This window comes from Solanum pennellii, chromosome 8, assembly GCF_001406875.1.
Source record: "Solanum pennellii chromosome 8, SPENNV200".
In the NCBI taxonomy this organism is placed as follows: Eukaryota; Viridiplantae; Streptophyta; class Magnoliopsida; order Solanales; family Solanaceae; genus Solanum; species Solanum pennellii.
Genome location: NC_028644.1, coordinates 58,861,911 through 58,886,868, shown reverse-complemented (window position 1 = coordinate 58,886,868; position 24,958 = coordinate 58,861,911). Strand labels below are relative to the sequence as shown.

The 24,958-nt window shown below is 30.2% G+C and overlaps 1 protein-coding gene across 1 annotated transcript; it reads right to left on the bottom strand.

Moving 5' to 3' along the window:
• Nucleotides 1–19,684: 19,684 nt before the first annotated feature.
• LOC107027236 (histidine decarboxylase-like) lies at nt 19,685–22,057 on the bottom strand. The gene is made up of 6 exons (XM_015228419.1): nt 21,854–22,057; nt 21,532–21,712; nt 20,999–21,233; nt 20,678–20,871; nt 20,469–20,605; nt 19,685–20,381 (listed from the first exon to the last, which is right to left on the bottom strand). The coding sequence occupies exons 1-6, from the start codon at nt 21,866–21,868 to the stop codon at nt 19,809–19,811; spliced, it is 1,335 nt and encodes a 444-aa protein (XP_015083905.1). The 5' UTR covers nt 21,869–22,057; the 3' UTR covers nt 19,685–19,808.
• Between the last annotated feature and the right edge of the window lie 2,901 nt (nt 22,058–24,958).

Below are 24,958 nucleotides of genomic sequence, written 5' to 3'. Positions count from 1 at the left end.
GGGGGGGGTAGGAGTTTAAAAATAAAAATTTGAAGTTGAAAATATTTTTAAAAAAGCAAAATTAATTTTTTGGGAAAGGGGTAGGGTTGGGGGAGGGGAATTGGGGGGAAGGTAGTCGGGGATCGGGTGAAAAAATAAAATTTTGAAATTGAAAATACTTTTTAAATAATTGATGTTTTTTCTAAAAAAAAAAATGTAATTTGAAATTGGAGAAAGCTTTGGAAAATGTTTTCCTTAATTTTTGAAGGGAAGTCATTTTCCTCAAAATTGAGAAAAATGAGTTGATTTGGAAAACATTTTCCAAAACTTTTGTCTCAACCAAACATTACAAAATTAGAAAACATTTTCCAGAAAATGTTTTCCTTCATACCAAACACACTCTTCATTTTTATTTATTTTGGCTACTATTTTTCATTCCAGATTTTTTCTAGTCTAATTTGATTGCTTTGGAAAAGAATTGTGATGCTTAAAGAGAAGAAAAAAATGAATCCTCTCACTTCTAAAAAAATATATTACTAAAAATTTAGAATTTTACAATTGAAAAAAAAAAGCAACGAGAAAGATCATTCATAAAATATTAAACTAACATTACAAACAAACTATTTTCTGAGTACCAACTTTATGTGACATCTTTTGTTTTCGAGAGTCAAATAATATGCGTTTTGATTGAAAATTTGTGTATGAAATTTTTTATTTTTTTAAAAAATTAAATTTATATATTTATAAACTATATAAAAAGTACTACAATGCATAATAATTAACAATTCAAAATAATTAAATAATATATGAATAATTTATAATTAAAAAATAGACTTAATTGAATCTAAAAATTTAAAATATGTTACATCACATGAATTGAAACAAACGAGAGAAGAAGACTTCTTCAATCTTTCTTTCTAACCAATATAACATAACATTTATTTTATTGTTCTGTCAGTTCCTCTTCAATTATTCACTAATTTAAAAAATTAAGAGATAATTTTTTTATATTAAATATTGTACTTTAATATTTAATACATTTTTTAAAGTATTAAATTTAATATATTCAAAGGATAATTTAGTCATATTATCCTTATTATTTATTAAATATTTTTTAAAATATGTGTCAAATCAATAATAAATAAAATGGAGTATAAAATAAATGGCTACATTCACTTCATTAGGATGAAAGAACTGCAAATTTAAATCTTCAGTTATGAGTCTTAAATATAGTGAATTTATTTTATTTTTTAAGAAAAAAACAGATGAAGGAAAAACAAATGTTGGCCGAAGAGACGTCTTAAACTCCTGATGTCTTAAGCTATATTTAGATAATACAGATTTATGTTATTTTATTGCAATTACTTAACTTTTTTGCTAATATACATGCATTTTTCTTAAATATGCTCTATCATACAATCTATCAAGTATAATTTAATTTTTATGATGTTGTTACTTTGAGGTCCATCCCCATTTACCAAACTTTGAATATCTTTGTGCCAATTTCAAAGTTTGGTAGAGTTGGTAATCTATAAAGAAGAAAAACTTGTTTTGTGCCAATTTCAAAGTTTGGTAGAGTAGGTAAGCTATGAAGAAGAAAAAAATGTTTTTCTTCTATAGCACATTTGGAGGGTAGTGTATTTGTTCTCTATAAAAGGGAGGAGAATTCTTCATTCTAAGTATACCAAAAAACAATTACAAAAGGAGAGAAAGAAGAGTAAGGCATCACAGAGGAAAATAATTTGTGAGGAAAAATAGAGAGTGTGAGCGATATTGTAGTGAGGTGGAAAAATCAAAAGAGTGTTATTTCTTTTGAATGTGTAGTGGTCTTTGGAGTTTTACTCAGACACACAAGTGTAAAATCCTTACTATAGTGATATTCGTTGCTCCTCTCGGGTCGTGGTTTTTCCCTTATTTAGGAGGGTTTCCACGTAAAATCTTGGTGTCATTATTTCTCTTTTATTCTCGTTGATTAACCGTATTGTTGTGTTCCGCATTCGTTGCCTTTATTACTGCAAATATTATTTCTGTTACGGATTTATTCCCAACAGTTAGTGATATTAATTGTTTGACACTTTGGCTGAATTACAAAAATTGAACTCAATTAAATCGAACAAATCAGATTAATTTGATATAATATTTGATACACATTATGAAAAAATAAAATTTCAAATTAAAATTCAAAAATTGAATCAAAACACCAAATACCTATTTATGAGTCTTAAATATAACGATTGATTGACTATATTTTTTTAAAAAAAAATTAAAATAATCTGTCAATGACTTATATAGGGGAAAGGTACATGTAAGGATTAAAAAGTCAGAAGAAGAAAAATGTTCGCCAAAATTAGTCCTAATGTCTAGGCCATATATTAGCTGTGTAGATTTATATTATTATATTGCATAATAAATATGATTAAATTACTAATTAGTAAAATATCTTTTAAGCTTCGTATATCGAAAAAAAGATATAATAATTAAGAAACATTTTATAGGCTTTTTATCGTATCATATAAATAAAAATAATTAAGAGAAATGTCAAAAATGTTATAAAATCAAGCTCATAATATAATAGAAAGAGAAGAAGATAGGAGAAGTAAGATGGAAGAGAGAACTTTTCTTCTTATTCAAATATATTATCAAATGGTGAGTGATATCTCTACTTATAGTGTTGAGATATCACTCTCAAAGGTCACCACATTAATAGATACATAGTTATCTCTTAAGGTTTTTATCACCTTGGAAACACTTATACATGATCCAATTAATTGTTGGATAACTCTAATGTATCATCCACATAAAACAATAGATTTATAACACTCCCCCTTGGATGTCTATAGATAATGTGCCTCGTTAAAACCTTACTAGAAAAAAACCCAGTGGAAAAAAATTCTATTGAAGGAAAAGAGTACACATATCTTTTGATACGTATTATTTGTTGCCTCATTAAAACCTTGCCAGTAAAATTCAGTGCGATAAAACCTCGGTTAAGGAAAAAACAGTGCAACGCGTATTATACTCTCCCTGATTAAAACATCACTTAATTCTTGTAATGATGTCTCCAATCTTCGTACATTGTGGTTCATGGAGGGCTTTTATTTCTGCATAGCAACATTTGCTTCATTGATCGCGAGGATATTTTTAATTGTGCCTCCATATGCAAACAAATAGAGTGCTTGAGATCATGCTTTATGCAGATCAGATAAATATTTTGCATCTGCGTAACCAATCAACTTTGACTTGAATTCTTCGGAAAGATATTCAAGTATATATATACACCATTTCAATGTCCTTTTGTTTGGGAGGAATCGAATCTTGCCTGTAAATTTACTGCAAAACAGATATTTGGTCGAATATTGTTAGCAAGATGCATTAGTATCATGATTGCACTAAGATATGGAGTTTCATCACCAAGAAGCTCTTCATCCTTCTCTTAAAATCAAAATGAATCATCATTTATTTCAATCGATCTCATAATCATTGGGGTAATGAATGTGATTTATCATATAAAGTTGCATCAAAGCTTTTCTGTGTATGTTGATCGATGGACAAATATTTCATTGTCAAATTTTTAATCTTAGGTCAAGATAAAATTTTGTCTTTCCAGAATCTTTACATTTTATATTCCCTTCTCAAAATACTCAATAGCTTTTAAAAGGTCCTTAAGAGTGTTAGTAATTTCAAGTCATCTACATACATAATTTATAACAAATTCAAATCTTGAACTTTTCATAAAATTCAAGGACAATTATGGTCATTCTTTTTGTACTCTTTTCTTCCTTGATTATTTCAATCCATATAAGGATTCTTGAAGTTTTATAGAAAAAGTTTCCTTTAAACTTTTATATGCTTCAAACACCTCGATTACTTCAAGAATTTTTATATAACCTTCATTATTGTCTAGCTAGACATGATAATTATTCATTATTTGCATTCAAGTGTTTCATATATTGCCAGATCAAAATAAACCTCATTGCATACACCATAGGAGAAAACATCTCCAATAATGTCAGGAATTTTGTGACAAACGTTTATGCCCCAAGGCACAAGTTGTACTTGATATTACAATTATACCATGACATAATAATTTATTGTACCCCATTGATATTATACCTTAATTTATGGACTATCGGTTCAAAACGTCACTTTTCTAAGTAAAATAATATACTTGAATTATGCATTTTACTTGGCCAACCATTTATCTGTCCACACTTTATGACATATTTGAATTCAAGATCCTCGTTACAATTTATATCATTGAGCGCTACCTCATATCAAAGATACCTTCGATGGTGTTATTTGATATCGATTTCAATATAACATAAATTATCGAGATCTCTTCATTTTTTATCATTTTTCAGGTACCTGAATCTTTTCCAAAGTTTTATGAAGGGTTATGTCGTGGTGCTCTCTTATAGCACTTGCCTCATTATCATGATCATATTGATCATTTGCTCCTCTCTTTCTTCAAGAAATTTTATATTTGAAATCGATTGGTCTATTACGCTTTCGGCGTATCATAGACTCCGTCCTTCAAGGACTTCACATTGGAGCATTTGCAGCTGAATTATATCATAGGGTCAGTACATTCATCTGACAATTGATTTGCAACGTTATGCAAATGAATTATCACTTGAACTTTAAGTTCACATATTTATTTAATGAAGACCCAGGTAATTCATAATTAACCTCATAAATTATTTTCAGCTGTCAATCATCTCTCCACTTAATGTTAGGAAATCTAACATTCATCCCAACCTTATTTGAGAATTCATCCTTGTGCATGGTGGAACAATTAAAATCATAACCGCACATGCAACATTTTAGATGAAAATCATTTGATTCCTGACCTGAACCAATTTTAATGGGAAAATCTTGTTGGTTTGATGCATATATGTGTTGCTATCCTCGCCATTGCGATTATCATCCCTAATCAGAAAGAGTTTTTGTTTGCATACAATTTCTGCTTAATCAACCAGCATTATCAATATAATTTCATAATTTGAAACTGTTCTCTTAATTTAACAATTAGAGCAAACAACCTTACAAACACCAATTTGTAAGTTGACAACAAAGCACATGTACAACAAAGCACATGTGACCATCGCATAGATGCATCGATCATATGGTTGCAAATGATCCACATTGAAGGTGACAGGCTCATCGCCTTTTTATATGTTCCAATGATTTAGGGATTATAATCTGAACCTTAGCTGGTACAATGAAAACAAGCAACACAAGAGAATTCTTGAAGAATCTTTTATTTCTTCATCATATAATCCACATGAATTCTCAATTACATTTGCATCACATTTAAACCAGAATGGTCAACCGGTCATTCCAACTGATCTTTATTTCAGTACACTTATTTACTTTTGCATGTGAATTCATCAGCATGTCCATGTTTGTATACAACAAACAAGAGGAACAATGGGTAACCTATTACATAATTGTAACCCGCTTCGGTTGTAGTAATCTAAAGATAATAAATCTTTTCATAATTTACAGTCTCAGTATTTCTTTTCATTTCATCTAAAACTTAAAAAGTTTCTTTTGAAACTTACTACAACCCCAATATTATTCCTCTGACAATAACACAACTCGTTAGAGCTAGCAATTAATTTTGTGTACTATCACATATTCCATAACACCATCCATATAGTGAACGTCCCCTCAAGGAGAAATTATATCATTATTGTCATGGTTAAAATTATTATAGCAACACATGTTTCTAGCTTTACTTTTGTTTTACCATAGGTACACAACCAATGACAAATTTGTATTGCCACAATATATTTGATCATGGCCACAATTTTTATAGGCAAGAATTACTTCTTTCTTTTTTCCCTTTCGGTAGTTCGTAACAAATATACCATAATATTTACGACGTATAAACGCACACGACCATTGACCGTTCGTGTCAAATAAAACTTATTTATTTCTCCCAAATCTCCCGTAGAGGTGAGTTTGACATATATCCAACCATACATGAATATATTCTTATTCATATTTTTCCTTCATATTTTTCCATATTCACTTTCAAGAATAGACAAACATTCACATGCTTATTAAAGTCACAATCTCTTCATGAGTTGACTATAACAATTTATACATGTCATACCTTTATATTTGACATATTTACATGATCTACCTCAAAATCACTTTGAAAGATAAAGTGCACTATCACTTTATATTCTTTTATTTTGATGGAGGATTTATAAAACTTATAAAAATAAGGTCGCATGACAACTGCGTGTCCAATGACCTTTCATACCGTTCTGATGATAAATTATTTTTCATAGTTTGAAGGACTATTTGAAGAACTCATATTATTCTTCCTTTTTATAATTACCACAATGATGACTATTATGATTTGTCCCTTCACGCCCCTATTCATACATTTAATCACATGTTGTCTTTCAAACTTATTATTCACTGCTACCACATCCATATGATAGAATGGAGCAATTGGGCTGATTCAAACTTATCACATACTGCTATCACATTCGATTTAGGGAATGGAGCAAATTCAATTAGACGAATATCATTCATCAAAAATATATTGTTTTTCCTTTGTCATCATTTGGTGCGCACTCAAACTCAATGTCTTACCCGTATAAGGCGTGTCACACCATCATTTTATGGGACTTGCACCCAGTCATGATGCGTCAAAACTCAAATTGATGTCTTACCCTTTTGGTGCGATAGAACATAAATCTACCGTCTTACCCTCAAACATTTTTGATTATGATACATCTGGACTTTAACCTGATGTCTTACCTTTTTGGTGCGATGAGAATGGTTCAATAAAAAATAATACAATTTCTCACACCCAATTGACCTTTAAAAAATAAATTTGTAAGTCATTATCTATAAAATTAATATATTTTAATGAAAGTGAATGTATTTTTATAAATTTTATTTTTAATATCAAATTTAAACAAAAAAATAAAATCTTAAGAAAATTACGGGACGAGTTCATGTGGACGGGTTAAAAATAAAAATATTGATATGCGAGGCAGGGCGGGATAAGGCGGAGTGAACTAATTATTTTGTGGGTTAAACTAAACCCGCCTCGACCCACACGCTCCATTATTGTCCCTACAGAATACGGATAGTCCAGAGGCTGGGCAAGATGTTCGATCTAGAGCTAAACCATTAAGAACCACAAGAATTTGACAACTCAATGATAAATTTGTTTGGGATTTAGATTACGTAGAAATTAAATAATTGTCACATGCGATTTCGAAGGATTACGCATACTGTTGAGTAAAAAATATGATTCTCTTGTCCCCATTTTCAAGAATAATACAAACTGATATCTAATTTTTTTCGTAATTTTCTTAATAAAATTCATGGAGGTGGATATACCACAGAGAATTAATAACATCATTGAGAATTCTTGAAGTTAATAAGAAAACAATAAAAACAAGAGTTTTCATCATAATTAGCTCCAACCCATTTACGGAGGAAAACTCAAACATGCTTTCAATATCTAGGGTGTATAAAATTAAATCGAAAATCGAACCAAATTATACAAGTCGAATTAAATCGGAAAAAAATATGACTAGTGGTTTGGTTTGACTTGGTTTGATAGTAAAAAAAAAACCTGACTATATTTGGGTTGATTTGATTTAACTAAAAAAATTCAGCCCGAGACCAAACCAACCCGACATTAGATATGTAATTTTAAAATTTTATTTTATATATAAAATTATTACTTTGATATCATTTTAAAATATTTCTTATACTATTTCATAGTTTTTATCTTTTAATATATTATTTCAAGTTTAAAACTTAGAATTCGGAATGGTCCAACAAAGATTATTGTTCATAAATGTTGATAATTATAATAAAACTTAAATCAAAATCAAATCAATACTAATGCACAAAGAAAATCAATTCAACACTAAGAATGACAATAATATTGAATATTTTTTCTTTAGTTTTACATCGGTTTAGACAATTAAAATACATAATCTAATTTTAATTTTCCTTAAAATTTAGTAATGTAACTAATACTTATTAAACATATTTTAGCATGATTTATTACTTTTAAATTATGATTATTTTTATCATGACTTTACAATATTGATTCTATATGATGATTTCATTATTATTTTTTATTGAATATTTTTGTGTCGTCAATATTCATCTCATATTTTGTGTTAATTTTTTAAGAAGCACCTTAGATAATTGTATTTTGGTTGGACTAATGAAACATTTGAAGCACATGTTAATTATATGTTTGTATGTAAATTTTACCGAAATCTTAAAATCTGGAAAAAATCGAAGTTTATTAGTTTGGTTTGATTTATAAATTCAAAAATTGACGCAATAATTTGGTTTGATATTTGAAAAAACCCGAACCAATCCGAGGTTGAATAATCCAAATTTTATTACTTTAGTTTATAAATTTAAAAATTTTATACGAATGGTTTGATTTGATATTTGAAAAATCCGAACCAACCCGATCATGTACACCCCTACGAGTATGTCCCTAATTACTTGTCCATTTTTCTTTTTTAGTTATCCTTAATTACTTGTCTATTTTTAAAAATCTAGAAAGAACAATATTTTTTTTACCTATTATACCTTCAATTCATTATTTTGAAAAAGTAGAACTTCTTGAAAATCTTAAATTTTTAATTCATTTGCTTCATAAATAATAGGGTAAAATGGTAAATTCACTATGTCAATAATTGTTTTCTTAATAGGTGTGTCAATTTAAAAATGGACAAGTAATTAGGTATAGAAGGAGTAAAGAACAACCTTATGGGCCCATTTGGCCATAAATTTTCCAAATAATTTTTGAAATTTTTTTTGATAAATAGTGTTTGTCCATATAATTTGCTATTATTTGGCAAGTATTCCACATTTCCAAATACTAGTTTTTCCTAGTATTTGGATCAAATCTCATTGTTTTGGATCTTTTGAAAATTGAAATTTTACACCAAACTTTTGTCTTTTACAAAAACACTCTCTATAGTTGCTTGTGTTGTATTATATAATTTTTTACGTGAACACCAAAGTAGTGATGAGATATTCAGTGAATATGAAAGTGATGATATGATTGTTGATAAAAATTATGAAGAATCGATTCAGGGTAACAAAGTCATGTACTTTATCTACTTCACGATGTATGAAATGATGTTGTTGCACTCACTCCAAACTACCACATTGTTCTAGTGTCATAGACACTACTTGTCATTTGTTGCAACGAAGATCTAATTGACTTGTAATACAAACTTATGGTTAGTTTTGATATTTTTTAAAACTTCTGGAGATAAATCATATTTTTCTAAAAAAGTGAAATATATTTCTCAAATTCTATGATCAAACACATGATAAAATTTTACTTAAATTTTTAACCAAATAATATTTACCAAGAATATTTAAAAATATGTAATCAAACACTAGCTATATATTATAATCGCTCTAGATACTTGAAGTACAACTCTAAAATTAAGTTCTTTCTTGAACCATGGGATATATTTTCTTGAAAGCATTAACTAGGATTGTAGTGTGTAATTAATTATTAACAATTAATTAAAATTCTTAGAAATATATGGGACAAACTTACCTTAATGTTAGGAGGTATAAGAGTGATTTTTATCTTCTCTAATATCATGTTGAAATGTGTGATCATCTCGTTTTAAAAATTAAGTTGTTAGATATAACACACTTTAATTAATTAATGATATTCTAAACGAGAACCACCGAAATTGGATCCTTATTCCTTAGACGTGTTCTTTAATTCCTTGGCATAGAACTCCACAAGATGAGTTCTATTTCTGTTAAGGTTCTTGTAGGTTACTGTAAACTCTAGCTCATGCCGTTATAAAAGGGAATATATCTCTTAAAGAGGCATTCCGAATTTCTTATAAAATTTTGGATATTCACAAAAAGATCAAGAAAACATCAAATATTGTCTTGCCTATCAAAGGGTAATTTTTTGCCTATATAAAGGGTAATTTATTCCTTGATGAGGCGTCTTAAATATCCTATAAATTCTTGGATATTCACAATGAGATCACGAAGACATCAAATACTATCTCTTGAATATTTATAAAGATCAAAATCTCCAAAAGTCATATTCATAAAGATTGAAATCTCTAAAATTTCATAAATTTATGAGATATTCATAAAGAGATCGAAATGTGATCGCTTATGTTCATAAATACATTACCAACCGCCCTCAAACCATGGAGAAATCCTTAGAAAAGAATCAAGTTGTTAGTTTCAATAACTTTGTTGTTTCTTTATATTTTATTTATGATTAATCTACTTTCCACACATTCAAAACTTATTGCAAACTACATATAATCAGAAACTTTAATTTCAAGAACTAAATAAAAAAATCAAATAAAAAGATACATGAAAATTTATTTTCAAACTCTAATAACAATTTTTTGAGTCACTCCAACATACTCCATAATCAAAACCATTCAAAAAGAATTTAGTGATGCATGTTGAAGTCGCCTCAACGTAGTGAGATTGAAGGACATCTTCTTTCGCCATCTCTTGAAGTCGATTCTAGAAAACTTTGCAGGTTTCTTAGCCGGTGCTAGTGTAGTAGTTGAACGATTGTGTGCAATCGATATTGTTGCAACACTCACTGTTTCAGCATTTACTTGAATTGAATTGGTCATTTTTTCTGTCACAAATGGCAGACAATTTTAGTATGTGAAATACTAACAGTAAAGAATAAATCCTTACTCAGACTGTTTCTAATTTAAGTGATACAGTTTTAATATTCTTTTAATCGTTAATCGAATGAATTTTAAAATTCAAACAGAGTATAAAACCATAAAGGTTTTAATCTCTAGAAACCTCAAATACAGAAACTATTAAATTTCTCAAGATTGTTATTCTTGTATTAAGGTTAGTCAAAAATACAGAAACACAAATAAAATGAAATAGAAAGAAAACTTTTAATCCAAGTCCACAGAAATCACTGTATTTTCTTAAGGAATTTAATTCCCCCACTTTATCCGAGGTTGCAGATTAATTTCTCCCAAGATAAAACGAATTAACCTATTAGAGAAGTAGCGGTACCTCAAACTTCAATAATTTTAGAGAACGCAAGAACAGTAAAAAGAACACACAGACTCAGTCAATCGACAATTTTTTTGGAGAGAAAATGTATGCAGAGATGAAAAAAATTTCAGTATCTGAAAAAATGAAAAAGATCTCCTTTTTATAGCTATTTTCAGCAAGAAACGTGTATGTTCAAATGAATTTGTTCAGACCTGTTTTTTCCAGAAAGTTGTCTTTTGGGAAAAATAACGAATTATCGAAAAGGAACAGGTCCCTTCAGACCGGTACTACCATTGCACGCGAATTTAAAATAAATTTCTTTGTGCCAAAATTATTCTGTTATTTAACTAACATTCTGAATTAATTTATAAGAGAAAATAATTAATGGGATTTATTCAACGGAAAAGGGCCTAAAATACCCTCGAAGTATTGAAAATGGTACACAATTACCCTCCATCCACCTATTGGCCCCCAAATACCCTTCACATCCACCTTTGGGTCCAAATTTACCCCTTCATTAACAGACCAAAATTAAAAATAATTAAAGAATAATTTTTAATGACGTGGCACTCAACCATTGGTTGTAATTTAATTATTTAAAATAATTTTAAACCCATCCATTTTAACTAAACCCACCCATTTTAACTAAACCCACCCATTACTTTCCCATTCATTTTTCCCTTATTACCCTTCTCTCTCCTAACTTTCCCATTCATGTTATAAGGGAAAGTTAAAATGGGTTTTTCCCTTGTTTTATGAGTTATGAAGTAAGTTAAAATTATTTCTTAGTGAAGTCTTCCTCAATTTACACAGATTTTCTCGGGAAAACATCTTATTCTGTTTCTTTAATCACATGTCTCGAATTTTTCGTCTCTGAATACAGAGTAGTCTTTGTTAGGGATGTAGAGTACCAAACACTATCCATGTGTTTGGCAGAATTCTGTTAAAAATCTACGTATAAATAATTTATCGAAAAAATTAATTGAACTTTTTTTTTGTTAGAATCTTGGACTCATAAATTCAAAATTGTGGATTGTTACGGCTTGTAATGTACTCAGTTTTTATGTAGTACTGCTAATTAGTTTTTGTAATATTCAAAATTATGCAGAAAGTGAAAGAACATGGGGATAGAAAGTGAAGTACCGGAATCAGGAGGAGGAATCAGGCGAAGAAATTGTGTGTGCACAAAAGACGATTTTCTGCCGGAGGAATCGTTCAAGGGCTGGGGAAATTACGCGAATGCGCTAAGGCAAGAGAAGGGTAATAAGGGAAAAATGAATGGGAAAGTAATGGGTGGGTTTAGTTAAAATGGGTGGGTAATGGGTGGGTTTAAAATTATTTTAAATAATTAAATTACAACCAATGGTTGAGTGGCACGTCATTAAAAAATATTATTTAATTATTTTTAATTTTGGTCTGTTAATGAAGGGGTAAATTTGGACCCAAAGGTGGATGTGAAGGGTATTTGGGGGCCAATAGGTGGATGAAGGGTAATTGTGTACCATTTTCAATACTTCGAGGGTATTTTAGGCCCTTTTCCGTTTATTCAATTAACAAAATTTAATAAATAAATTTTGTCCAAAAAAGTTATCAGTCAATCACTTTTTCATTTTTCTCTTCTCTTTTTCCATTGACATTTTGCTAAAACCCAACAATTCATTATATTCTAAATAGGTGTATCAATTTTAAAATGAAGAAGAAGTAATTAGATACGTAAAGAGTAGAGAACAACCTTATATAGTATAATAGCTCTAGATACTTGAAGTACAAATCCAAAAGTTCGTTCTTGAACCATGGGATAGATTTTCTTGAAAGCATTAGCTAGTGTTAGCGCAAAAACGTGAAATTAAAGAATAAGGAAGAACAACAATATTTAACGTGGTTCGGATAAAAATGATCCTACCTCTACCAAAGAACAACTGCACCAATAATTATTTCACTCTACAACGAATCAAGTGAAATACTACAAGAGAGAGAACACAAATGCCTTGGAAGGTGAGAAGTCAAGTGAGAGGATGATTTTGAAAGTGAATTAAGAGCTACCTATTTATAGGAATTAATTCATCCTATTGATGTCATCCATGACATCACTATATGTCAAAAATGTTAAGGTTAAGAATATGAAACCATTTTATGGTTTGCCTAAACTTTACCTACCAAAATACTATCTTGACTTTTATTTTGTACTAATTATCTTCCTACCAAATATTCATGTTAATTCATCTTCCATTTAGTTTGATTCCACAAGAACCAAACCAACTCTTTCAATCTCCATCTGGGTTTGTGTTTCGAGCATGCGTATAAACAACTCCGGCCAAAACTTCTAAGCTTACAGGGCAATCACGTTGTTAGAAACAAGAAGAATCAAACCTTTGTTAAACATACTAGCTCCACCTAGCAGTTGTTCCGCCAGAGTTGCATCAATTGATGCATACTCCCGCCAAGTCCTTGCAGTGTGCAAACTTGTCAAGCGGGACTATTTTGGTCAACATGTCTGCATCGTTATCGTCTGTGATAACCTTCTCAACCTTGATAGCTCCCTCTTCTACGACATCTCGAATAAAATGAAATCTGATATCAATGTGTTTGGTGCGCTCATGAAATCTTTGATTTTTACTCAAATGAATAGCACTTTTACTATCAGTTCTTAGAATTGATTCAGGCTGAACTAAACTCAATTCTGCCACCAAACCTTTCAACTAGATAGATTCTTTCACTGCCTCCGTTGCTGCCATATATTCTGCCTCTGTTGAAGACAAAGCGATAATAGACTGTAAAGTTGATTTCCAACTAACGACACTGCCAGAGAGAGTAAAATGTATCCAGTTGTGAACCTTCTTTAATCAAGATCCCTTGCATAGTCAAAATCTACATAATCAAGAATTGAAATACCTTCACTTTTATGGAAGGTTAGGCCAACATCAGGAGCTCCTTTGAGATATCTCAATATCAACTTGAGAGCTTTCCAGTGGCTTTTTTCTGGATTTGCCATCTACCTGCTTATTACACTTACATATTGAGCAATATTTGGACGTGTGTACACCATAGCATACATAATGCTACCAACTGCGTCCGCATAAGGAACCTTTGACATATGTTCCACCTCATCCATAGACTGGGGCATTTTTAACTCTGAGAGCTTGAATTGAGGAGCTAATGATGTACTTATTGGCTTGCTAATATGCATATTGAATATCTCAAGAACTTTTTCGATGTACCTCTTTTGAAAAATATGTACAACATCATTTTCTCTTGAAATCTCCATTCCAAGAATTTTATTTCCAGTTCTCAAATCCTTCACGTCAAATTTCTTGCTCAACTTTAAAATATATATCTCTGTGATGTTGTTAGCAGCAATAATCATATCATTAACATACAACAATAGATATATCATAGAATTACCAAGCATCTTCTTGTGATACACATAGCTATAAAATGCACTCATCAAAAATTCATGTGTAGTCATGAATGCATCAAATTTCTTGTACCACTGTTTAGGGGATTGCTTCAAACCACACAAAGACTTCTTCATTTAACATACATTGTCTTCTTTTCCTTCAGCTAGGAAACCTTAAGGCTGATCCATATAGATTGTCTCTTCTAGATCACCATGTAAGAAAGCACTTTTGACATCAAACTGTTGAAACTCTAAATCAAATTGTGCAACCAATGTTAGTAGCACGCGAATTGAGCTATGTTTCACGATTGGAAAGAAGATCTCATTGTAGTCAATTCCCTGCTTCTGAATGAAACCCTTTGCAACCAATCTCGCCTTGAACCAAGCATCTTTCACTTCTGGAATACCCTCTTTCTTTTTATAGACCCATTTACATCTAACTGTCCTCATCCCCTTTTGCCTTTTAACTAAGACCCATGTCTCTTTTTTGTGAAGAGACTACATCTCTTCCATCATGGCTAACTGTCATTGTGCAGCATCTTTGCAAGAAGTTGCTTCAACATACAAAGAGGGGTCGAGATCCTTAACCTCTACTTCTGCAGCTACGAACGCATGTGCAATCAGATTTTCTTTCTCTATAAGAGGTTCCAGTTTTTGTATCTGCCTTTTGTCCCTTCCCTTCGCAATTGTGTATGGTTCATTGACACCAAGTTCTTCAAGATCTGCATCTTTTGACTCATCAATTTGAGTCTCTTGATCTCGTTCCTTGGTAAGATCCATCGGTAGCTCCACCTGCTTGTTGTTTTCGTTTCTTGATAACTCCACAGAAATTTTACGAGGATCAAGTATATAGGATTCATCAAAGGTAACATCTCTAAAAACTACAAATTTGAGTAAAGACAAACACCAAAGTTTGTACCATTTTACTCCATCTATATACCCTACGAATATGACCATTTTAGCCCTTGGTTCAAGCTTTCCTTCATTAACATGATAATAAGATGGACACCCAAATATTCGCAAGTATGAATAGTTAGAGGGTTCATCTGACCCGACCTCATTCAGAGTCTTAAAGTCAATCGCTGATGTTGGAGATCAATTGAAAATATGAGAAGCAGTATGAACTGCTTCAGCCCAAAATACTTAAGACATCTTGGCTTGTAAGAGCATACAACGAGCCTTCTCGAGAAGAATTTTGTTCATTCTTTCGGCAACTCCATTCTGTTGTGGTGTGTGCCTGAACGTCTTATGTATTGTGATCCCATGAACCTTGCAGAAATCATTGAAATCTTCACTGCAAAACTCCAAGCCATTGTCTGTGCGAAGATACTTGATTTTTCTCTCCATTTGATTTTCAACCAAAATCTTCCACTCTTTAAATATTTCAAAAGCATCACCTTTTGTCTTCAGGAAACGCATCGAAACCTTTCGTGAAAAATCATCAATGAATGTGAGAAGATACCTCTTTCATCCCTTCGATGGAAGCTTAGAGGGACCCCATAAATCTGAATGGATGTAGCTAGCACTCCTCCTGTCTTGTGTTTGCCGGAGCTGAAGCTGACCTTTTTCTGTTTCCCTAAGAATGCTCACAATATTCAAGAGTGTTGATCTTCTTACCATTCAAAAGGTTGCGGTTGCTCAACATCTTTAATCCCCTTGCGCTCATATTTGGCCTAGTCTTATGTGCCATAATTTTGTCTTGTTATCATTAGATAACTGCATTGTAGAGGTATTTACAGAGCCAATAATGGTGCTTCCTGCAAGTGTGTAAAGGCCATCTTCCAGCTTGGCCTTCAACATGCTAAAGATCCTTTAGTCACTTTCATAGTTCCTCCTTTACTCATGTATTTATAGCCTTGTTTATCCAAAGTACCCAGGGAGATCAAATTCTTCTTCAGATCAAGAACATGACGGACTTCTATAATAGTCCTCATGATCCCATCATCGCAGACAACACGAACTGATCCAATGCCAACTATTTTACAAGTTGCATTATTTCCCATTGATATAGTTCTGTTGCTTGTTTAATAGATGCTGAATCAATCTTTTCGGAATGTCATTTGCACAGTACAACCAGAGTTAAGACCCATTTGTTGTCATAGACTCCACTATTGCACGATGTTGTTAATACATAATCATCACCATTATCATGTACTTACTCAACAATTAATGCACTCGTCTTTCTTTGAACTTCGGCATAAGACAATCTCGTTCAAAGTGCCCCTTCTTTTAACAGCCCCAACACTCCCCCGTTCTTTTTGTTCAGACGAGATTCTGATCTGTACTTTGATTTGCTCCTTCTCTGTTGGCTAGTATGACCTCTTACTCCACTAGCTTGGTCACTTTTGCCACCTTCAAAATCCATCCGCACATCGCAAGAGTTTAGTGCTTGTCGCACTTGCTCAAGTTTGATAGGTTGTTTGCTATACATTATTGAATTCTCAATATCACGATATTTTGAAGTCAATGGAAATAGCAAAGAACATGTAAGTGTATCCTCGTCCTTTTTAATTCCAGCAGTTTGTAAGTCCATCACAAGTTTATTGAATGCATCTAGATGGTCTTGCAACAAACTACCTAAATCCATCTTAAATATATGAAGACGCTGTTGTAACGACATTCTTGTTGTCACTGACTGGTCCTGGTAAAGCCCTTCCAGCTTTTCCCATAACTCATTGGTCGTTTGCTTCGGTACTTCTACTCGCTTCACAAAGTATGTTAGGTGCAAGGGACAGTTGAATTACACTCAATGCATCTCCTTCAATATTCTCCTTGTCGAAATCTGATATCTTATCGGGGTATTTTCCGTCAATAGCATGGATTGAACCTTCCCTCCATAGTAACGCCATCATCTGGATTTCCCAGATATTAAAGTTGTTGCGTCCACTAAATCTGTCAATTTCAAACTTCATAGAACTCATTTTTTTACTTGTTCTTCCTTTTCTACTACAATGTATTTGGAACTACAAAAAACCAAAGTAATTCTTTTTTGTTGTGGAAGTTTAGACCGTGCTGCAACCCCATAGCATACTCAGGTAAAATCTTAGCTCTGATACCAATTGTTAGCGGAAACGTGAAATTAAAGAACAAGGAAGAACAATAATATTTAACATGGTTTGGATCAAAATGATCCTACGTCCATTAAAGTACAACTGCACCAATATTTATTTCATTTTACAAATAATACAAGTGAAATACTACTAGAGAGAGAACACAAATGCCTTAAAAGGTGAGAAGTCAAGTGAGAGGATGATTTTGAAAATGAATTAAGAGCTACCTATTTATATGAATGATTTCATCCTATTGATGTCATCCATGACGTCATTATATTTCAAAAATGTCAAGGTTAAGAATATGAAGTCATTTTATGGCTACCAAGATACTATCATGATTTTTATTTTGTACTAATTATCTTCCTACCAAATATTCATGTTAATTCATCTTCCATTTAGTTTGATTACACAAGAACCAAACCAACTCTTTCAGCTAGGATTGTATTGCGTAATTAATTATTAAAAACTAATTAAAATGCTTAGAATTATATGGCAGAAACTTACCTTAATGTTGGAGGTATAAGGGTGCCTTGATATAATTTGGGTGGCGTAAGATTCGATTACAAGACCTTTGTCGGCTCTAATATCAAGTTGAAGTGTGTGATCATCTCATCTAAAAGTTTTAACTATTAGAGAGAGCACACTTTAATTAGTAAATGATATTTTTAACAAGAACCACCAGAATTGGATCCTTAGATGTGTTCTTCAATTCCTTGGAATTGTACTTCACGAGACGGGTTTTATTTCTGTTAGAATTCTTGGAGGTTCTACTACACTCTAGATCATGTCGTTATAAAAGGGTAATATATATTCCTTAAAGATGCATCTCGAGTATCTCATAAATTCTTGGATATTTACAAAAAGATCGTGAAAATATCAAATGTTCTCTTGCAAATTCTTACTACTTCTAATGGAGCTTGCAATGAGAGAAGACATGTTGGATTCTTCAAGGAGACTGAAATCAATCTTTTGACAATCGAGTTGAATGTTCGCAACTTAATTAGTAAACACGATCATTTTTATATCTATGAAGTTAGACTTATGTAAATTGTATATAATAGTAGAGATCAAACGTGCAACGCACGTTTCCAAGACTAGTGTATATATAAATGTGTAGACAATATTTGAATGAAACAAGTGAACAAGTGCATGTAATTAGCAGCAGCTCTTTCATCTATCCTCAGAATGTTCAATATATTTTCCATCTTTCTAGATTTAGTATTAATAACCTATAACTAATATATACTGCTTCTTAGAATGTATTTTTTCACTCTAAATCATATTGAATAAGTGGGGAGGACATAGTAAATGTAAAGAGTTTGTGGAATTTATTTTTCATTACTTCCACTAAAAAGTCATTTTTCTTATTTTAAAATATTTTTTAGAGATACAGTAATCCAAATATGTCAAATTTCTTCTAATAATTCTTTCATTTTTCATAAAAATTTTACTTTTCTACAATTCAATATTTTTTAAAAAATAATAACTTATAACGTATTATAATTTAAAATGAGGCCCCTTAAATTTGGAGGCCTAAGGCGCTTGTCTTTTTTTTTAACACTGTCGAGCCACCCCTGGACATGACTCATTTTCTAGTACAATTGTAATACTAATCCAAGATTCCTATCAACTGTCAAACCGTGTGTTAGTAACAAGTGAATGGAATTAATGGGACTGTAGTTCAATAAGACTGTAGATCATATAAAAAGTGTAAATTAAAACTTAAACGGGGCAGGGCGGTACAAGTAACAATATTGAAAAAATTTTAAATGGGACGGGGTAGGGGGGTTTAAATCTTAGCGGGTTGAGGTTTGCCCCGCCCTAACCCACCCCAACCCAAACTATTGCCATTCCTAATTGTAAAAAGTTTAATTACAAAATTTGTAAACAACGTATACATGAAAATTTATTTGAAAACACTAAATGACTCTACATTACCAATTTTATTGAGTAACTTGCGTGTAAAAGCACAACAAAGAAAGTATACATGTAAATTTATTAGAAAACTGAATATGGATTTAGATCATAAATTTTATTGAGTCACTCTTGCATAAAAAAACATACTTGATAATCATGACCATTTCAAGTCATAGTTCCAAGGAGTTTAGTTATGCATCTTGTTATGGGAGCACATACATNAAATTTATTTGAAAACTCTAAATGACTCTACATTACAAATTTTATTGAGTAACTTGCGTGTAAAAGCACAACAAAGAAAGTATACATGTAAATTTATTAGAAACTGAAGATGGATTTAGATCATAAATTTTATTGAGTCACTGTTGCATAAAAAACATACTTGATAATCATGACCATTTCAAGTCATAGTTCCAAGGAGTTTAGTTATGCATCTTGTTATGGGAGCATATACAATTTTGAGAGCCAAACTCATCTGCTAGACAAGGAGGCTGAGTTTTTCCATCCTGAAACCACCTCTTCCTCTCTTGCATTAGATCTTTGAAGAAACCATCTATAGTTTCTCTTGTAATACCTGGCATAACCACAACATGTGCCATGCCTCTTAAGCAACACAAGTTCCAACGACCAACGAATTTATGGTCACAAGGTCGTTCAAAAACAACAGTAATACTAAACTCATTCAGCATAACACTAATTCCTGCTTCAAGAAGTCGATCTTTCAAATACCGAGCATTTTCAATGCATGTTATGGAATCTTGTTGCAATCTAGCATGTCCTTTCTTGCTTAAACAGTACCATAAGAATATTGGTGTAAATCCATTTCGACTACCAGAAATTGTAGCATCTGTGGAATTAATATACTCAATTTTTGAGTGGGTACTAACATAAGTTTTCCTTGTTATCTGAATGCCACAAGGCATTGGACATCCCAAGAATTTGTGCCCTGAAATCGAAATACTACCAATTGGCTTCTTGAAGGTAATTTTTTTTGCCTATTGTCAAATACCATAAAAAGAAACTATGTCATTGTAACTTTGATCAAAAAACGTTGAAGGAAAATTGAATAAAAATAAGCTTACATGTTTGATAAAGGGGAGAATTAGCCCACATAATGCTGCATCGCAATGGATATAATAATTGTCATTTGAATAACCACAATTTTCAAGTGTTTGTATGACGAAATCGAGGTCATCAATCGCTCCTTTGAAGGTTGTTCCTATAAACACATATATACTAATTTACCAAAAGTGATGTTATAAGATGTAAGAATATATGTATGTATTTTTACCAATATTGATATTGATGATAGCTGGTTTGTTCTTGTTGACAAGTAACTTTGATTGTAAATCTTCATAATCAATTTCCCCATTAACTAAAGTGTTGATAGTTTGTAGCTCCATTCGATACAATCTTGCTGCTTTGAAAATCGAGTAATGTGAATCTTTTGATGCATATAATATCCCACTTGGAAGTAGCTCTCTTCTGCACAAATATATAATAATGCATAGTGAAAGTGATAAGAGAACATTATATCATTTAGACATCTCCGACTATATATAAATAAACTCGTAGCTCAAAAACTAGATTCGCCTCTGAAAGTGAAACCTACCCAACCAAAAGGCCATGTAGATTGCCCTCAGTGCCACCACTAGTAATGTATCCCCAATATTCATTTTTCTCTATTTCCCAGAGTTGTGCAAACCAATCTAAAACAGCCACTTCAAAATCTTTTGAATGAAAATCTGTAGGGTGTTGAGCAAAGGGGTCTCCAAAATTGTTCAAATGAAATTGCAAAAGTGGGGCTAAAGTGGCATGATGCTCATAATGCATGTTTGTTGGATAACCTGTAAATTAAATAACCAAAGATATAATTATGAATAAAATCGTAAAATATTATTTGTCCAAATCAAAAATACTTAAAAGATAGGTAAAATAAAGTTAGGGATGATTTATTAATGTATAACTTTTGATTAATTTGCTTATAAATACTTTTATGTTTATTACACAGGTAAAAATAAATGAAAATGTATTTATTTAAATAAAATTGAGATTAAATTACCTCGATACTAATGCTTGTATAATTTCGTTGAGTAAAAAGTAACTATGTTTGTATGGAAAGACTATACATATTCATATCCTTACCTATATGATACTTCTTCCGCTTGGACAATGTCTCTAAATATTGAGTCAAAATCATGTCGAGTTCTCGAAAAGACGTTTCATTTTTAATATCAGATTCTATCACACTGAGACATAAATTCTTCCTTGCCGATGATGGTGCATCAATTTCACCTTCTGTTGGAACTACCGTTAAATCAAACTCCTATGTCATGAAAATAAATAAATAAAATTAAATCTAAGATATGTTTCATTTTTTAAAATGATCAATAAATTAATCACGAGTATATGGTTGAAAGTTGAGATAGACATATATAATTAAAAAAAATATTAGAAAATATGATACCTTTTGAATTTCCATTCTTAGAGATGAAAGTTTTGTGAATCTCACTATCTTTGGCTCCTCCAATTTATAACAAATGAATTAAGTTGCTTTGCGTTTTAACCTTTTTTTTTTTGGTTGAATCTTGAAGTGAATTAACACCTGTCAAAGTTGGTGCATCCAATTAAGTTAAATAGTTTTATAATAATTGGTAGTGTTTGAAATAAAAAAATATTAATTTTTATTTTCAAGCTAAAATTAATATAGGTACTCATGCGATGCACGTACTCTTTTATATTTGTTTTCAATTACACATGTTTTCTTACACATTAGCAATTTTGTTCGTGTTTTACAGTGTTTGAAAAAAAAACATTAGTTACTAAATTTATTTTTATTTTCTATAAATTTTGCTATGATAAAGGATGTAAAATTTTGGTGTATGCACATATAGTTTTAATTCTATAAATTGAATAAATTACTTTAATAACTATTTGTTTTGTTAGCTCCTACACTCTTTAGGTCTGTATTAACAAGTTTTGAGACTTAAAGTCAAACTTTATAGAGAGCTCTTATTTTTGTGAAAATTTAAAGTTATGCTTAATATATGACTTAATTTATTTCAAATGGTGTGAAACACCTTAACAATTCAATCAATTTGAAATGAATGAAGTACATACAAATCAAATTATTATAGTATAGTGTAATTTCATAAATGAAATCGGCAGAGAATGTTATATACAGACATTATGAAGTAAGAATAAAAACAATACAATTTTTCAATGAAAAGTATATAAAATAATGTTTGAATAATAAAATTAAACTCAGAAAATTGAGAAGTTAATATAATAATAATAATAATAAAACAATGTTAATTGGTTTTAATGCTTGAAATGAGAAGAAGATGTCAAAACTAAATTTGATCTTTTTATAAACACACAATATATTTTGCACAATATAGAAGGTTTATTCGTTTGAGAAATTTCAAATATTTTATAATGAGAAGAAAAAAAGACGTCGAAAGGAGAGTAAAAAAAGTAAATATAAGAATAATAATGTTGGTTCATGATAATCGTTAGAATATAAAAGAAGCAATAAAATAAATAATTACATAAAAAACGATGCTATATTAACTAAATACTATTTCATTTTTCAATTATTACGACAATCCCTATATTAAATGAGGTAAAAAATTGTTAGATTTTCTACCCCCAACATTTTTCTTCAAATTTATCAACTTAAGAAAATTTTTAAATAAATAAATTTCTTATTTATGAAGGTCATAAAGAAAGTGTCAACAAGTCTAAAACATTATCATATACTTTAATAGTAAGAATTTTCTTCACTTATTAATTGTAATAATTTGTATATATGAAAATAATTGTGTTGTCACTCATCCTAAAAAGATTTATTACTTCATTATAATTGCCCGAGGTGCTTATTCAATATTCCGGTTACACTCCATTTACTAATTGTTTTAATAATTTGATGTTATAATCCAATAATAGTACGAGGAAAAATCCTTTTATGGCAAGAAAATATGGCCAGAATTTGGCTAAAATAGCATTTTTATATTATTTTACATTTTAAATATTTTTATCATTTTAATTTTAATATATTTTAACTATAAAAATAAAAAAAAGATTAATTTATTTTAAAATTAAAAAAAATATCATAGATTTTTAATTTTCTGGCCAAATACTGCCCACTTAGCATTATCGTTTCTTCAATTTAGTATTTTGGACGAGAGAGATGTCATAGTTGAATTAATTATTGAAATTTAATAAATAAAGGGAAGTTTTAACTATAATTAAGATAATTAATTACTTTTATTATTTCTTCATAAAATACTTTTTTAATCCAACAATTTTAGTTGTGCATAATATCTTTCTTAAATATATTTAAAACTTTTCGTACTTGACTTAGTAAAAAAAAAAAAATCGTACGTGCTTTTGATTTTTATTTATTTTGGCTACTATTTTTCATTCCAGATTTTTTCTAGTCTAATTTGATTGCTTTGGAAAAGAATTGTGATGCTTGAAGAGAAGAAAAAATTGAATCCTCTCACTTCTAAAAAATATATTACTAAAAATTTAGAATTTTACAATTGAAAAAAAGCAACGAGAAAGATCAATCATAAAATATTAAACTAAACATTACAAACAAACTATTTTTTGAGTACCAACTTTTTGTGACACCTTTTGTTTTCGAGAGTCAAATAATATGTGTTTTGATTGAAAATTTGTGCGTGAAATCTTTAATTCTTTTTAAAAATTAAATTTACATATTTATAAACTATATAAAAAGTACTACGATGCATAATAATTAACAATTCAAAATACTTAAATAATATATGAATAATTTATAATTAAAAAAATAAACTTATTTGAATCTGAAAATTTAAAATATGTCACATCACAATGAATTGAAACAACGAGAGAAGAAGACTTCTTCAATCTTTCTTTCTAACCAATATAACATAGCATTTATTTTACTGATTAGGAAGATAACTTTTATTGTTCTGTCAGTTCCTCTTCAATTATTCACAAATTTAAAAAATCAAGAGATAACTATTTTTTATATTAAATATTGTTCTTTAATATTAAATATATTTTTCAAAGTATTAAATTTAATATATTTAAAGAATAACTTAGTCATACTATTTTTATTATTTATTAAATATTTCTTAAAATATGTGTCAAATCAATAATGGATAACTATTACTGAAAAGACGGAGTATAAAATAAATTGCTGGCTACATTCACTTCATTAGGATGAAAGAACTGCAAATATAGTGAATGTATTTTATTTTTTAAGAAAAAAACGGATGAAGGAAAAACAAATGTTGGCCGAAGAGACGTCTTAAACTCCTAATGTCTTAAGCTATATTTAGATAATACAGATTTATGTTATTTTATTGCATAATGATTTAAAATAAAATTACTTCTTAACTTTTTTGCTAATATACATGCATTTTTCTTAAATATGCTCTATCATACAATCTATTAATTTTATTTTATTTTTTATGATGTTGTTACTGATATTAATTGTTTGACACTTTGGCTGAATTACAAAAATTGAACTCAATCCAATCGAACAAATCAGATTAATTTGATATAATATTTGATACAC

What these genes read in the sequence shown, in the direction of transcription:
- LOC107027236 (XM_015228419.1), bottom strand. An exon ending in GCGGAAGAAGTATCATATAG is followed by an intron (nt 21,234 to 21,531) that starts GTAAGGATATGA and finishes TTTAATTTACAG; the next exon opens with GTTATCCAACAAACATGCAT. An exon ending in TATCATCAATATCAATATTG is followed by an intron (nt 20,606 to 20,677) that starts GTAAAAATACAT and finishes ATGTGTTTATAG; the next exon opens with GAACAACCTTCAAAGGAGCG.